The sequence below is a fragment of the Centroberyx affinis genome, unplaced genomic scaffold (assembly GCF_046629955.1).
Source record: "Centroberyx affinis isolate AG114_WGS23_722 - 3 ecotype Tasmania unplaced genomic scaffold, CSIRO-AGI_Caff_v1 ptg001636l_1, whole genome shotgun sequence".
Taxonomy (NCBI): domain Eukaryota; kingdom Metazoa; phylum Chordata; class Actinopteri; order Beryciformes; family Berycidae; genus Centroberyx; species Centroberyx affinis.
In genome coordinates this window covers 73528-91025 of record NW_027280073.1, presented here as the reverse complement: position 1 = coordinate 91025, position 17498 = coordinate 73528, and the positions used below count along the sequence as shown (strand labels likewise).

The following is a 17498-nucleotide window of genomic DNA, read 5'->3' as shown; positions in this document are numbered from 1 at the left end:
GCTGGGCCTAGGGTCCGCGCACGCGCACGACTGTGTCATCATCATCAGGCAGTATCTGGATATCAAAAACATCCCCAACATCCAGGGTAAAGCGAGAGGTACTTTCTGGTTCATCCAAAGCAGATAATACAGCAATAATCCTTTCATAGCAACAAATGACTCACACAGCAGCTTGTACATAAAGTGCCATTATAAGCATTTTTATTTCTATGCAAAAAAAACAAAACAAAACAGAAAATACAGTGACATTTAATCAGGACTCTTTGATTGGGAAGGGATGAATGGGTGGGATTGTCATGGCAAAAAAAAGCAAAACCCACTACGATGTTGAATGTCAGTAGTGAGAGTTTGTAGTCATGTAGTCACCAGATCGACCTGTGGATGTTTCAACGCAGCTTCACTTGGATATAATAATGACATTAAAGGTCTAGAGACTGAGCTGGAATTGCAGAGTTTCATTCCAAAAATCAGACATGCACCATTTGAAAAAAAAAAACAAAAAAAACATCTGACGCCTACTCTTTATAAAATTATACTTTTTAAAAGGATTGTAGGCAACATAAGTCCTTGGCTGACAAAATGATAACACCATTAGAGACTACATCCTCTATATTTTAGATATTAAATGATAAACTTCAGCTTTTTTGCCCCCACTCTCTCTGAACGTAAATCGGTGCTTTGGAATAAAACTCCTCAAATACACTCAAAAAACTACACCGCCCCTCTTCATCTTCAACAGCAAATGCATGTTATTTTTCTATGTAAACAAGTTAAGGCCAATATTGTCATGAACAGACAATACATGTATAGAATAAACAGTTTCTCTTAAGCTGATAAGATCTATAAGCTACAACCGTCATCAATATAAATCTCTCATAAGGCTGACTTCTCAGTCATCCACAACACATGTCTGGCTGGACATGTGCCTGCAAACTTTCACTTTTCTTTCTTCGACACAAACACGTTTTCTTTTTCTAGATTATTCTCTACCCAGGCTCCATCTCCCCTCCCTCCACTCTCTTTCTCAAACTGACAACTTCCCTTCCCCAAGACCAGCAGACACACTCAGACTGAAACCTAGCTGGCACGCATCTGTGACCGCTGTAACTGTAAAACTTTCTGCAACTATCTCTCCTGTCCTCTCTCGACTGTATTTGGCAGGTTTGACGATATATAGTCGTTTCAGCAGAGGAGGAAGAGGAGGAGGAGGAGGAGGAGGAAGAGTCCTGCATCAGCTGGGCTCCTGTGCTACAGAGGGATGCTGCTGTGACCATTTGGACCGCTGCTGTGACAAAATTTGTCTCCCCTGGTGGTGTGTCCTCGTTTTGTCATCAGTGTGTGTGTGTGTGTGTGTTGTTTTGACACTGCATGAGGAAATTATCATTGGGGATAAATGCGCTTAATAGATGACAAGCAGGGCTGGGCAATACAGACAAAACTAACATCATGATAATCATAAGAAATCATTTTGATATGATATATATAACGATAAGAAATCATTTTGACAATGATATATAACGATAAGAAATCATTTTGATATCGATATATATAACGATAAGAAATCATTTTGATATGATATATATAACGATAAGAAATCATTTTGACAACGATATATATAACGATAAGAAATCATTTTGATATCGATAAGAAATCATTTTGATATTGATACATAATACAAATAATTTCTAATTTCAAATAAGTTTCCCTAATTTGTTTCAGATCTCATTTTTGGTAGAGATTTGAATTAGAATTTGCTTATCGTTATCAACAGAAGTGACTCTCACTATATTATTTAATCACGATATGATAACCAATATTAAAGTATTGCCCAGCCCTAATGACAAATAGACTAATTTAGAGCATGACAACTTCCTTGTAGAATCACACTTGTGGTTTCAGATAAAGATAAAGATAAAGATAGATTGCAAAACAAGCCTCATTTCTGCTCATTACCAGGCAGGAGGCAGCTAGTTAGGCCACTTTCATTCTCTGCAATCCCATGAAATGTTTTTAAAACATTGTTTAAAACTTTTTTTAGGTAAGTGACAGGAGAACAATCCACAAAAAAAGTAAATTATGTTATTCCTTTCCTGGAGTGAAATCAAGGCCAAACACATTTTTTAAACGGGAAACAAACTTTGGCACAACACCGGGCTCTGGAAAAAATATTACAGCACAAATATGGACAAACATCCAGTAGAGGGAGTGCTTGGCCTGGGTGTTGCATTGCTTTGTTGCCATATAAAACTCTTGTGTCTGTACAGACTTGTATAGCTTATAGGTTCAGTCTGTGCCAGCAGTGTTTGGAGGGGAGCGGGGTGAAATACAAAGTTGGCAATGTGATAAATCACCGATTTTGAATTGTGATATCAAAAAGAGACAGAGAGGAGTGAGATGGAGATACAGTCACACTGAGGCGAGGAAGGACACACTTTGGTGAAAGGGAAGGAGGGAGGAAAGAGAGAGAGAGAGAAAGATTCACAGCAGGGAGGGAGAGGAGAAACACAAAGACACGTCAGTGAAGGTGAACGGACTGAAGCAGGTGGGATCACTGAAGGAGACGAGGCAGATGAACAGCATTTTACACACAGCCTCAACTCCCATGACTTTGGAAACAGTAAAATGTAAAAAAAAAAAAAAATCAAAAATCAAAACTGACATTGAAAAATAGTTAATATATATAAAAACACATAATACCAGAAACGGAAATAATAACATTTTCATAAATCTGAACTGTGTTGTAAGTATTGTGATTCTTTGTGATCTCCCTGTATATGTAAGTGTTTGCTTCCTTCATCGCTTCGCGTCTCATCGGATAAGAGAGTCCAGCAATGGTCGTGTAAACAAAACCCAAAAAAGTCGGGAAAAACAAAAACAAAACAAAACCAAAAAAAAAAAAAGTCTGCAAGTTTGCACCCATGTGATTGGCTGTGCACGACTCTACTTCCTCTCCCTTTTATTCCGCGATTGGCCCGGGCCGCCTGTGCCGGGGGATGTGATTGGCTGGTTCGTCCCCTAGCAGCCGTCAGACCGCCACGTTTGGTGCGCCTCCACTTCCTCAGAGACGACCAATAGGAGTTCACAGTTCTTCCCTCGCAGCTGGTGACGCAGGAACTTCCTGTGATGTCGTAAAAAAAAACGGACAGTGAAAAGGACAGTCGCAGCCAAGAGAGTGAAAAGTGAGATGAGTTACTCTTTAAGAAGTCTTTGAATCCAAAAAGGCAGACGGTCACCGGTTTTAAATAAACAGACCTGCTGAACACTACAAATCTTTACAGGAATACACCGAGGTTTTGGTTGGTCAACTTTAAGTGATGAGAACATAAACACCAAAATCATCCATGTGTCCCCAGTAGATCATTGGCTCTGGTGCTCCATGCTAACACTTTAGCATATGTAAGGAATAATGCCCTTCGAGGTGTCCATTATCAGGATTTAATGGATGGGGAGGCCAGAACCGTCTGACGCACAGCGGAGTCCATTAATTCCTGATTACGGACACCTCGAAGGGCATTATCCCGCTTATACCATGGTCACTTGCCAAAGAAAAAAAACAAAAATAAGACCATTAATTTATATTTTCATGCGTTTTGTAATCAAAATCTAAAGTTTTTCACAAGCCATAACTCAGTTTCCCTGGTAACGCCTGAGGGTTTGACTAATACCTGGAACAATCATTACCATCCCATAATGTTCTTATGCAATGGAAACGTTGTTCACTACTCCAGTAAATAGGACGAACCTTAGATACGACTTGGCAGCGGGAGATATTTCTAGTCCGCTCAGCTCATAGAACCCTTTGGCTCAGCTAGGAGCCAGAAAGCTAACGTTATGCTAGCAGCATTGAAAGTCAATAACATTGCGTACGGTTGACAAACAGTAAATATAATTTGACTTTTGAATTTTGAGTATGTTTAACAACAAGACTAGCTAGCTATCCAGCCATGTCATTGTCCCAAAATCAATATCAAGATTTTCACAAACATACAAATTGTAAATGGAGGCTTTGTTGTCCCTGTTGCTATGGTTACTCATTTTAGATACAGGCTGATACTATGTAGCCAGCGCATTAATTTAGAACGGTGAACAGACAGTTTCACTGGAACTACATAGTAGGTGTCCATTATCAGGAATTAATGGACACCCTGTAGCCAATCAGAATCGAGTATTTACCCAGACCATGGTATAAACTATGTTGAGTGACAGTAGGTGACTAGCATCATGTCAGAAGTGAGGAAATGAGAACTTGTAGCAGCTCTAAAGCTAAAAGGTAAGTAATCTTAAATGATATGCAGCCAAGTTTTGTTGGTTTGTTGTTTTGTTGTGTTTTGTGTAGGAGATTGGTAAAATTTACATTAAGTATGATACAAAAATAACAGTTTTGAATTAACAGGGACTACTTTCACTGTTTCCATAAGCAGTGAAGGTGGTGGCTGATGGGAGACTGTGTACAGCTAAAAATCACTACACAGTGGATGAATATGTGTTATCTCACCTAAAATAGTTCCAACAATAAACTTGGCTACATCAGCTATATTGAGCTAATGATAGTTCATGTTTATAATGTATGAATCACCAGGCCATATAATAAACACCACTGACAACTTTTTATCACTAAAAGGGTAGCTTTCTTACTCACTCAACATAGTGTATGCTAAAGTGTTAGCATGGAGCACTGGAGCCAATGATCTACCGGGGACACATGAATGATTTTGGTGTCTATGTTCTCATCACTTGACGGGTAATATCAATATCGCTCACGTACGCAAAATCACGTTAAACAATCGAATGAATGTTCATCCCATTGAACCAAATGGCGATGTTAAGTGTGATGTTAAACAAAAAGTTAAAATGAGGTATGGTAGGAATATTATTTGAGATATTCCTACCATACCTCATTTTGTCAAAGTTTTTAAATAAAATTTGCTTGTTATCACCAAAATCACCACATGATTCCACTGAACGACGATAAACAATAATATTGAATTATCAGCCATCCCTACCTTTAACACACCTTCTATATGTAATGGATATACAGTATAAGACACATAAACACACACACACACCATAGCTCTTACCTGAGCTCGTCCGGGTCGCCGATGGGGTGCGGGTTGCGCAGTTTGGAGTCCAGGTTGTAGTAGACTCCTCCCACCTCTCTGACGCCGATCCAGTGCTGGCGTTTGAGCGGCAGCCGCAGAGGCCCCCAGCGCAGGTTGGACGGCACGTTCAGGATGAAGCCTGTCACGTTGGACAGCTGGATGCTGCCCACATCCCTGGAGGAACATAAACAAACACATGATTCACTTTTTATGGGTTTCCCTTCTGCCAGTGGCCTGCAGGAGGGAGGAGAGAGCGAGGATCAGCTGCGGTTTGGAGCAGGCAGAAAACTTTATGGGGAAGCGGGCAACACAGTAACAGTAGCATATCGTCTTCTATCGTGTTGTAAAGGTTATCAGTACATAACGTGACGTGTTTTAAAATAGTGCAGCCCGTAAGAGTTATAGCCGCCAAGATAAAACCTCAGAGGAAAATATGAGAATACAGGATATGCAAATAAGTGTCAATTGCCTGCTGTGGTGTTTCTGCGATCAAACAGTGTGGGCGGAGCTTCATGCTAACTACCCAGTTCTTCTTCTTCTGTTTATTCCAAACAAACTGCTGCTGCTGCTGGAAATGCATCACTCCCTGTGTGCAAGAGGATTTTGTCCCCAGGAAAGAGCTACCAGACACCTGGTGTTAAGAGCAGCAAATGTGAAAACTTTGACTCACAAATCACTGCTGTGTTATTTATAATGTTGGGGATTATTACTAAGATTTTGGCCCTGTTTTGATCTTAACAGAGAGACAGGAATTTGGCTTTTCCAATACTGTTAACATTTGATAAAAGCAAAGCTTCCTGCTGTATTGTTGTCATCAATCATGTTAGACTGATAACTTTGGTATAGGAGGAAATAAGGATGCAGATAAGACTTGTCTCTTAGTGTTTATCAGCTAATGGGATTCTGCTGACTAATCAAATAGTTCATTCAATCAAGCAATCTAAAAAACAGTCAGCAAAGACCTGACTGATTAGTTGGCTTAGATACAGAGGGGGAATCATGGAGCCTCTTTACAACATTTACCCTCCATTTACATTCTGGGCATTTAGCTGACGCTCTTACCCAGAGTGCACCAGCAGAATAAGCATAAATTCCTACATCACCAACATTAAAACCAGCGAATTGTCAAGGAGTGCAAAAGGTCAGAGCCAACAGTGCTCCAACAATAGATGTGACGAAATATTCCTGTGACCTTGGTGTAATCATGTAAGATAGGGAAGTGGTGAGAAAAGAAACAAGACGGGAGGAGGAGAGGTGGAATTGTTTTTTGTTTTTTTAACTTGGGCTCAATCTGCCTGACTCTCCTATTGACTGTTTGGGTAAACAACTAGGAAAACATTCTAGTGATACATTTTGACCAGTTGGCAGCTGATGTGAACAGAGCTGGATAGAAATGTCCTAAAATCCTTACTTTCCTTATCACATTGCCTTACATTTTCTAGTACAGTCTGTTTTCAACCCCTTCATACCTTCTTTTATCCCACCAAACGGCCTCAAACCCCCGGGTCTGCAGAGCCGCCATGATGACGTTCACATCGTAGTTCCCATTTCCCAGCATGCTCTTCTTGTGAGGCGTCACCAGAGTGCTGGGAGAAAGCCTGAGAAGAGAAGAGATAAAAGTCATAATCCACAATATTTCCTTATAAATAAATGGTGGTTTTGTTACTTTGGTACTTGTTACTATTGATCTAACACCACAGTGATCCAACCTATATCCAGTTCATGAAAGCTTTTACATTGTCTGTTCTAAACAGCTGGTGTCTGGTAGCTCTTTCCTGGGAAAAATCCTCTGCCAGACAGGTTTTTTTTACGTTTCCAGTTGGTTAAGAATAAATAGAAGAGGCAGCCACCATGGCTGAACAGACAAAGAAAAGAGCACCACCTACAGAAACTCAAACTTCATCAACAGAAAATCTAAGCTCCACCCACACTGTTTGATTGACAGGTGATCTATGAAAAGTGCAGTGCAGAAACACCACACCATTGAGCGTTTAGCACCAAAGATGGAGACAAAATAAAAAATAAAAAAGCACAAATCTTGCAGATTACCACTTTAAGAAAACAGAAAGCAGGACAAAGGGTGGGTGAGAGTGTGTGAGAGAGAAAGGGGCAGGTAAAGTAAAAAATAAAGAAGAAAAGTGGGACGGTGAGGCGCACACACACACACACACACACACACACACACACACACACACACACACACACACAGTCCCCGCTCACCTCTGGTAGATCTCCTGCAGCGTGTCCCTGCTGAAGGCCGTCCCGTCCTGGAAGACGTTATTGAGCGCGTGCAGGGCGCACAGCTCCCTCCGCTGCTTCTCGTGATAGATGGCCGGAGGAGTCGGACTGGGCTGGGGGGGCGCCGGGGGGGTGAGGGAGGAGGAGGACGACGAGAGATCCTGCTGCTGCTGCTGCTGAGAGTCCCTGGGTTCCCTGCACCTCCTCTCCTCCGTTCCCACCACCACCACCTCTCCTCCTCCTCCTCCTCCTCCTTTCTGCTTGCTGACCTTCCATGGCATGCAGCCCAGCTCCTGCAGGCCGCCTCGCCCCTTCCCCTTCCACTCGCCGGCTGAATACGGAGCGCTTCCCATCCCTGGACGTTCACCACCACCACCTCTACCACCACCACCACCACCACCACCACCGCTACCTTCGCAACGCTACATCGGCATCATGACGACCGTCGCCATGGCAACCTCTCAGCCGCTTGGAAGAGAGGAGCTCTTGGGTGAGGAGGAAGGGGTGGGGGGGTGGGGGGGAGAAGAGCGGCGGTTACAAGGTAAACGAGACCTCTCTGCCTGTTTAACGCAGCGCCACCTGCTCTTTCAAAAAAAGGGGGATGAGAGCGGCGAGAAAAGGTCAAGGGGCGGGCGAAAAAAAACGTGGGGACAAAAAACTGGGACTCAAGGAGGCCGGATGAACAGCACACAAAGATACTCCAGGTGCGGCCGGATAAAAGACAGCCGCTACAGCCGCATGATCAACAAGAAAAAAAAATCTAGAGGACAAGACGACTGTGGCTCTCTATGTTTTCCACTTCCTCCATCCTCTCTCTCTGTGCGTGTGAGAGTGTGTGTGTGTGTGTGTGTGTGTGTTGACGACTCTTTCCATCCAGTCAACCCAGCCTATAGCTTATAGCAGTTCTTTCCATTGCTAGGCCGCCGACCATGAAGCGTTACTTCCACTGGAACAGATGCAATGGGGATTTGATGCTGAGTGGACAGGGACGCCTGGAAAACAGCTGAGAGGAAGAAAGAAAGAAAGAAAGAAAGAGGGAGGAAGATAGACAGGGACACATTTTAAAGAAATGTTGTTGATGTCAGTGTCTGCAGTGATAGCTGTAGGTGAGATAAGACTGTGCTGCTTGCTACAATCTCTTCTTGGTCAGCAGACACTGAAGTGAAAAAGGTAAACATTTCCAGCAGCTTGGACTGGCTAGAGAGGAAGCAGGCTGTTTGGTTAGCTAGGAAAACAGACAACAACCCGGACAAAACACACAATTTCGCCTTAACGTTTACACTCCATTGAAGATACCCACTCTTATATACTCTTAAGCCATACCTGTATCGAGGCGATTTACACGATAGTAACCGAAATCAGCCGTTAAGCCTTGCTCGCTTGCCCTACGTGACTCCCGTCTGATAACACACACACACACACACACACACACACACACATACACACAACGGCTCCTTACGCCGTTTAACTTCATTTTCCGTCACCGTCCACTTACCTGAACCCGTCCTGGCCGTTGGTTTTTACTGTTGTGGAGTTGTCACAACCCGTTTCAAGACATAATCTGGTCTCTCCTGTTTTCCTGGGGCTCTTCAGTCCTTTGTCTTTGCCACTTTTTTCCTGGTAGCTCTCTCGCTCTCTCTCTCTCTCTCTCGCTCTCTCTCGCTCTTTTTCTCTCCTGGCTGCCTCGCTCTGTGTGGACGCGGGCATGCGCAGTAGCGTCTCACTGGCTCCATGTTGCTGTCACCGCCTGCGTCAGAGCAGAGCGGTCCCTCCCCTGAGACTGCGAAACCCTACATTTCCACTTTATTTTCATCTCCAAGGAGGCGGGATCAAAAATAAATAAAAATAAACCACAATATTGCTTTTTTTGGGGGGAGAAGGATAACATCCTCTGTGTGTGTTCACGGTTTACAGCAGTGATGTAATGGTAAATAAAAAGGTTTTTGAAACTATGACATCCAGGTGGGGATCATCATGAGCCAAACATCCATCAGAATAAAAAATCAAATTATAGTAACGTGATACTTAAAGGAATAGTTCCTCAAAATGAAAAGTCATCGTCTACTCACCCCCTATGTCAGCCGAAACTCTATTGAAGTTTGTAGGACCACCAATCACTTTCCACTTCCTCCATCCTGTGTGTGTGTGTGTGTGTGTGTGTGTTGACAACTTAATTGAAGCTCCACTGAAGTTGGTACGACCACCAAACACAGTGAGTTAGCCCCTGTAATTCCATCTCAGCCTTCTAATAAACTATTGAAGTTAAAGGAGCCATCTATTTACAACTCCCAAAATGTCATAGATCAAATTTCTTAACAGCTCATGCAGCAAAATCCAAGTGTTTTGCTCCCAAACGATCCAATGTGGGTCCAAAAGTCCAATATTTACCTCATTATCTCATGCCCCACAGAAAATATAGACGATAACTAGGTAAATATTGGACTTTCAATTTATCTAGATTTAATTTCAATATCAATCAATTTAGAGTATCAATCAATTTAGAAAGGTGGGAAAGGTTTATTGAAGCGGAAGGCTGGTAAGAAGTTTGTATTTAACAAAAAAACAACATAGGTGTAGAATTTGAATTTTTTTTTCTTTTTTTCTTTCTCCTCTAATGTTTTGTTACTTATTTAGGTTGTTAGGCCTACTGATATATGTTGTGATGATATATGGTATGTGTTTGTGTTTATTATTTTAGTTTGTTTAAGTGTGACTTAGTGAGTTTTATTTGTGTTTATTGTTTGTTTGTCTTCTGGTGATTTATGTCATGTTTTTGTTAAATTTAAAAATAAATAAATAAATAAATAAATATTGGACTTTTGGACCCAGAGTGCAATTGTTTGGCTACAAAACACTTGGATTTTGTTGCATGAGCTGTTTGAAGAAATCTGATGGACATTTTATGCTTTTTTTTGGAGCTGTAAAAAGATGGTTCTGTTAACTTCAAGAGTGTGTAGGAGGAGATGAAACACACACACACACACACACACACACACACACAGGATGGAGGGGGTGGAAAAGTGTTTGGTGTCAGTGGGGGTTTCAACTGACACTGCGGTGAGTAAATGCCAAATTCCCTTGAATTTCAGGGGGGACGATTCCTTTAATTCTCTTTTCGCCAGAGGTCAGAGGTCAGCTACAGAACAGCTCTCCTGCAGTGTTGCTCAAAGACACTTCGGCAGAGTAGAGCAGCTGATCCCCAACACAGGGGTTTGAACCTGGGTCCTCCAGTTGAAAAATGGCCTCTCTAACCACTAGGCCACCCTGCCTCTCTAATACATTTTCAGAAAAGCATAAATTAACATCAGATGGATACTATTTAACGTGATGTATCGTATACATTTATGTCATTAAGGTTTAGCTCTGCCTAAAAATGTGGGTAACCTCTATCCTGCAAATAAAAAACTTAGTAAATTGAGTTTAAGACTCGTATTTGCGAAAATGGGTCGATGTTAAAGGAACCCAATTACAGTTTGACAGATATATCAGTTTGTCTAAATTGGCCTTTTATTAAATATCAGATTAGTCAATGTTGTCCGCTTCCGATATGATGGAGGTTTTTCCCTGACCACAGCTACAGAAAAACAGTCTGTAAAACTGTTATATTGTTATGTTATATTGTTATATTTTCTTGAAAATTACATCTTCATTTAAAGGCCTAATGCCTCACAGAGTTTCCCTACCATTGAATAGGTGTGGTGGGTCACTCTGCCTTAAAGAGCTGCTGACACTAAAAGAATTTCAATAGTCTGAGTCTCAATGGAGAGTTTTAGTGTCCCATGATGGTCTACATGCTGTTTCAGAGGCTTTTCCACCCTGACAAGAAGAAAGAAGAATACTTTGTTGAACCCTGTCGGTTGAACTCTAGTCCCAATATGACTTCAGTTTATTTTCACGGATAATCTTTAAAATTTGATACCTCTTATAAATTATGAAAGATGGAAGAGGGCCGGGCGATGGAGCAGAGTGAGAAACCCGGATGAAAAACACGATGAAAGGAGAAATGTCGAGGTATTAAAAACATGTCAAAATAGGAAAACAAACTGTGAGTGACCAAGATAGCAAACCAAAAGCATCTCCGGCATGCTGGGACCAGATTGCAGGCAGCGATAGTAAATTCATGTGGACAGTGGCAAACCCACAGAGTGACAAAAATACCTCAGGCAAAGAATCACCCTTGCACTTGCACTCAAAATTGCATGTTTAACACTTGAATGAATCCAGCCTCTTTCTCTCTCTCCACTGCCCCTGCATCTCTTCCACACACACACACACACACACACACACACACACACACACACACACACACACACACACACACACACACACACACACACAGTCACCCCTCCTCTGTCCATTTACATGTGTCCCAGTTTTCTAGCCAGAGCAGAGGCCATGTCATCCAGCAGCTCCTCCTCCCTCCTCTGCAGCTCGTGGACGAAGCGCCCCCTCAGCGCCCTCAGCTCCGCCACCCGCCCCACCAGCCGCCGGCGGGTCGCCCTCCGCGCCTCCGGGGGCAGCGCGGGCCGGTGTCCACCAGCTCCGCCCTCTGGCCGCATAGGGACAGAGCCGCTTTGAGGCCGCCGGCGTGCCCCGTGACTCCGCCCCCGAACAGCTCCGCGGCGGTTCGGATCGCCTGAGCGGCATCCTGGTCCATATCCACGCTGGAGCCCGGCGCCCGGAGCACCAGGAGGAAGGCGTGGGGTCCGGGGCTGGCGAGCTGTAGGCTCCTCAGCGCCTCCTGGGCTCTCTGACTGTCTCCGAGCGACGAGCCCAGCAGGTCCGGGGTGTCGACCACCGTCAGCTCTCGACCGTCCACCGCTGCCGTCCGCCGCCTGCTGCTCTCCATCAGGGGACCCGTGGGTGCCCCGGTCAAAGTATCTGCCAGGGAGGTCCGTCCCCCTCCGGCGGGTCCCAGGAGGATCAACCTCAGGTCTGGTTCCCTGAGACCGCTGGGGCCGGAGAGGTCGGGGGTCCGATCCGTCTCCGTCTCCAGTTGTCTGTCTCCGGACGGTCCTGCAGAGGTGACACACAGGTTCTGAGTAGATAGATAATAAACTACTTTGCAGAGCTGCAGTCAAGACCGCATAAGCAAATCAGACAGCAAATCAGGTCCTATTCCAGACCAAGACCAAACAAGTCAACATGTCCCCCTGTGGATGATGCAGGAACCAATCAGGAACAAGATGCATCATCACTTCAAGTTTCATCAAAGTCCGACTGGTACAGCAGAACTAATAGGGACGGGAGGATATATTGAAATTCAATATATCGCAATCCAAAAATGTGACAATACGATCAATGAATCGTGATATTAGCAACATTTTATTCTGCTGTAGTAATCACACATGAGACCTTGACCATCACAATTTCATGAAATTATATTATTTGCACTTTGTAATGCCATTTTTAAATTGTTGTTTAAGCCAATGGCATCGCTAGAAAGATTTGTGGCTCAGAAATAAACATAATTCTGCACAGTCAGACTTGTTGTTGTCATTGAACTTTTATTGATTACATCGTATTGTGAACCCCGTATCGGGTATCAAATTCAGACTCACTTCTGCCGTGTGTGAAGACGGACTCCAGGCGTCGTTTGGCTCGACTGGGGAATCCTGACAGGGGAAGAGAGAGAGAGAGAGAGAGAGAGAGAGAGAGAGAGAAAGGAGGAGGTTTGGGGGAAAACTGGACATAAAGACAACAAACAGCAGAAAAAGCAGAAAATGTAGGAGAGGGCAGATCAAGGTGAAACGTACCTACGATGGTTTTGATGACAACAAGCAGCCAGCTGAGCTTGGAGAATAATGCTGATGGAGGAACAGTGGAAGTTAATTGGTTTAAAGCCCCTGGACAGACGAATCTGTGATTGCCTTGTAAATATGTAATAAAGTAAACTGTATAAAAAAATATGAAAAGTCAATTAGATTCCAATCTTCAAATAAATCAATAAAGCTGTTTAGCTCTTTTTCTGACTTGCTCACCGACGATAAACCGCCAAACTCGAGACAGCCATTTGAACAAGCTCTGTATTCCTGAAACACAAGAAACCAGCATCAGTCTTTTCCTTATTATACAATATACAACACATTTTTGTTTAATGGTTCTGGTTATATGTTGTACCGCGCAGAGTTCCCACCAGGCGGCTCACCCAGCTCCACAGAGCAGACAGACCTGAGGCACAAACAACAGACAAAATGTTAAAATAACATCCAGATGACTTTAGTTAGAAAAAATAAATATCACGATAATTAGTTTGTCAATATCGATAAATAATATCTGCTTGCTTAGGTATGGAGAAATCACATCCTAATAATCCAGTTGATGTTCATCATATCGACCTGTATGGTAATTGGAAGTATTATACAGTATTAAACTGAAACTGCAATTTTCATGACATTCTCAATATTTTTAGAAATAATTTTGAGAAATTTTACCTGATATTTGCTTTATATCTTTCATTTAAACAACAAAATAGTATGTCACAATTCACAATATCAGATAAAGTTGAATCACATTAAAAAACTATAAATGATAATAATAAACTTGATTTAATATCGATATATTGCCCAGCCCAAATTTTTGTTTACACCATATCCAAAGATGACAGTCATAGTGGTGCGAGGTTTACAATATTATTCTTAAATTTCCATCTATCTTGCTGATGCCAATGGTTTGTAGTTTTGTGTTCTGTCAGGTCAAACCAGTTCTAAAGCTGAGTGACACTGAGTGACCTCTGACCTCTGACCCTGACTGAACCCACCAGTTAGAGAGCAGAAGAGACGAATCGGCCATCGGATCAGAGCGGGGAGCGCTGCAGGGGAAGAAGACTCAGTGTCAGCATCAGGTTCACTGTGATGAAGATAAAACCACCCAGAAAGTGTCTGGACTGAAAAATGTCTTTTGTGATCCCAAAGTGTACGTTTATAAATATTTTAATCTTTTATTTCACACTGCTCTGGTTTTGAGACAGGGTTTGGTTGAAATCTACAAAACTGCAAATAAACAGATTTCTCTCAAAAATACGATACAGCAGCTGTTGTGTTATCTGAGACAAACTGGAAGAAGCAGGAATACAATTTGGTGAGTTTTTCCTGTGCAGACAGAAACAAATTCTTTCCTCCCTTGACAGATTTTGATCAGAGGAATACTGGTGAAAGTTTAGATATAACAGCTGATTATCACCATCATTTCAATTAGGGAAGTGTCTGATAATTGATCAGTGAATGAATGTGTGGAGGTGTGTGGAGGTGTGGATGGGCAGACACACACACTACCAGTCAAAAGTTTGGACACACCACATTTTTATTTATTTCTACTATTTCTCGCATTTTAGAATAATAGTAAAGACTATGAAACTATGAAATAACACAAATGGAATTATGCAGTGACCAAAAAAGTGTTAAAAAAAATCAAAACTATCTTATATTTTAGATTCTTTAAAGTAGCTGCCCTTTGCCTTGATGGAAAGGCAAAGGCTTTGGAAAGAAATTCATACATAGGATCAACTTCACTATTTATATTTGTCTAAGGAACTAATTTGAAGCATTTAAGCAGAAGCCTTTAGATCAGAATGGCTTTAAGAGAATGAAGAACATAGAACATTCAATCATGTGTGTCCAAACTTTTGACTGGTAGTGTATATACAGACTGTCATAACTGGAAGAATCTTGTGTGGTCAGACCTGTGTGTAAAACAAACGGAGGTGTGGAGAAACTCAAGCAGCAACAGTTGGTTAGAAAAGGGCGGAGCCTTTGTGGGCTGTCGTCAGGCTCCAAACCAATAAAATTGGGTGGGGGGCGGAGCCTGTGTGTTGTCCTACTTTTACCTTAGACTGTTGGTAAACACACCATTACATCCCTGTTTGGGAGCCAAGAAGCTGTAAAGACTTCATCGACTCAATTTGATGTTGAGAGCAAACTTCTGACAAAACTGAAATCTTAAGTCGAAGTTTCCATCCATTTTTACTAAAAAAGGACATTTTTTTCTACCCAGACAGAAAAACAAACCAGAGGTGCCGTTTCGGGGGGGCGTGTCGTGTGTTTTCAAACTCGGAGCCAATCAAATGTCTGCCTCCAGCTCCGCAAGGTCTCATTATCCAACATTTTGTGATGACAAGTTCTCCAGACCTCTGTGAGTTTGAGACGAAGGTGTGGCTATGCAAGGTTATAGCTGGAATAATGGTGATGTGGGGAGGAAGGTGGAGGAAGGTGGAGGGGGGCCCAGGGTCACCCTCCTGTGTAGGACCCATAATTCCTAGCTGCACCCCTGGTAATGCCATCCAAATTTAGCTATGTGTCTAATTCACGTTACTTTACCCTGTTCTACAGTTTCTCTACTGTTTCTTTTCTCAGGCCCATCAGTCAGAATGATGAAACAATATGGCCGATATGTCAGGGGATTTTTCTGTTGCATTTTTACTAATCAAAGTGAAACTTGTGTGTCGTTGGATGACTGACTGACTCTGTGAGAATCTGTAGAGAAGATACCCCGCCACAGTGAAAGCTCCCATCTGGACGCTGCTGCTGTTCAGCCACAAGCCTGAGCACAGAGGGGAGGGAGAGAGGGAGGGAAGCATGACATTAATCAGTATAGCAATGTTGTTTACAGCCTATCATGGGGTTTACCTTTCACCCAAATGTGAACTATGGGAATAAATACTCCAAATCCCAGGAAGTATCCCTATGTGTGTCGACTGTTCATACTGGGCATATCCAGGAATGTATTCAAAGTTAAAGCTGCTTTTTTTTTTAACCTTTATGGAAGTAAACCTGGATGTTACAATCTCAACCTAGCAGCAGTTGGAGCAGTTGTCCTGAGTAAGGTAAATGGGCCTTTTGTGCTCATAGTGGCAGTGGCATAGTAACATTGTACACATTTTAAAAATGACAGTTTGCAGTAGCTGCCACCAGTGTAAACAGTCAGAAAATAATTTAAAAAGTCAGAAAATAGGGAAAAAAAACAGCTTGAAAACATATTGTTTATTAATTTCAGTCATTTTATTTATTTATGAGTATCATTTAACACAATTTCCTACATGCTTTGAAAGCCACCAAGTACTATTATTTTGAAATATCCAAACAGGAAGTTCAAAATATTCTACCGCTAACTTGACTGTAAGTGTAAACGAAAGCAACAAGTCCCCATAGGGAAAGAGCTAGCCTATAGTTCAGGTATAAGAGCATGTAGAAAGATACTATACGATTATCACAGCAAAACTGAATATTACAGGAACTATAGCGATACCATAGGATTAAAAAAAAACCCATAACGGTTAATACGTCATTAGAAACTCACTGTCAAGTATCACAGATAACTTGTAAGTAAAGAAATATTCTAGTTATTGCTTTGGTGATTTCTCGGTTCGTCTCACCTGTAACAGCATCGTCCGTCGAGGCTCCACAGTCTCTCTCCGGTCTGCAGTTACACTCCATGTGTATGTATATGTCTCTGCAGGTAACATTACGGTACAGTACAGTCGCGTTAAGTGTCAAAGCAGTGTCAAGCTAGCCGGGATACAACACTATCACTTCCGCTGTTGTCTTTCACAATAAAACCTTAGGTGACGAACGGGTTCCGACATTGTTCTGACTTTTAGAAAGTGGCAAAGTGAAAATAAAGAATATATTTATGGAGGAATCTGTTGAGAATTGTTGTTGTTTCCCAAGGTGTCCTTTTCACAACATATGTCCAGTAAATCTAGGCCTTTGCAAAGATCCATTTTTGTACAGGACTGCCAAAAAAAAGGATGTAACGACAACACATATACCCCACAACTACCTTGAAAAAGTCTATTTTAAGATAAAATGGACAGTCAAGTCAGCCAGAATAAGTCACTGTAGAAAAACCGTGTTTTCTATATAGACTTTCAAACAAAACCTGTACCAGACAACTTAATAGGAAATCAACTACCTTTAAAAAGTCTTTTCTAACCCATAGCAGTGGCACAACTGTTCCTAAAGCTGCATTACCTGGTGTGTAGTCGGCCAGAAAAAGCTCCCACTGAAATGCCATAAACTGTAGACTAGACTGTCAAAACCTGACGCAGCTGAACACGTGGTGCGGCTGCAGGCGTCACCTCCCTCCCTCCCTCCAGTCATGTAGAACGGCACTTACCTGCACAGGCCTGTCCTCCACATGCACACAGCTTTTTATGTTATTGTA

General features: G+C 42.3%; 2 protein-coding genes across 5 annotated transcripts; both read right to left on the bottom strand.

Annotated features, from left to right (window-relative positions):
* Positions 1-1656: 1656 nt before the first annotated feature.
* Positions 1657-7690, bottom strand: josd1 (Josephin domain containing 1). Of its 4 annotated transcripts, none has more exons than XM_071528227.1 (5): positions 7565-7690; positions 7320-7504; positions 6569-6697; positions 5079-5273; positions 1657-3118 (listed from the first exon to the last, which is right to left on the bottom strand). In XM_071528227.1, exons 1-5 carry the CDS (start codon positions 7688-7690, stop codon positions 3016-3018), a joined length of 738 nt encoding a protein of 245 aa, XP_071384328.1. In that variant the 3' UTR covers positions 1657-3015. The 4 variants fall into 4 exon arrangements, with proteins under 4 accessions (XP_071384328.1, XP_071384329.1, XP_071384330.1 ...); XM_071528228.1 differs by having other exon boundaries at positions 7568-7690; XM_071528229.1 differs by having other exon boundaries at positions 7320-7498; positions 7568-7690.
* A 3504-nt stretch (positions 7691-11194) lies between these two features.
* LOC139651344 (uncharacterized) lies at positions 11195-16804 on the bottom strand. The gene is given in 9 exon segments (XM_071528232.1): positions 11195-11868; positions 11871-12353; positions 12899-12952; positions 13094-13144; positions 13319-13369; positions 13458-13508; positions 14098-14148; positions 15798-15875; positions 16708-16804. Coding segments are annotated over 9 exon segments (1053 nt in total). The 5' UTR covers positions 16769-16804; the 3' UTR covers positions 11195-11695.
* Between the last annotated feature and the right edge of the window lie 694 nt (positions 16805-17498).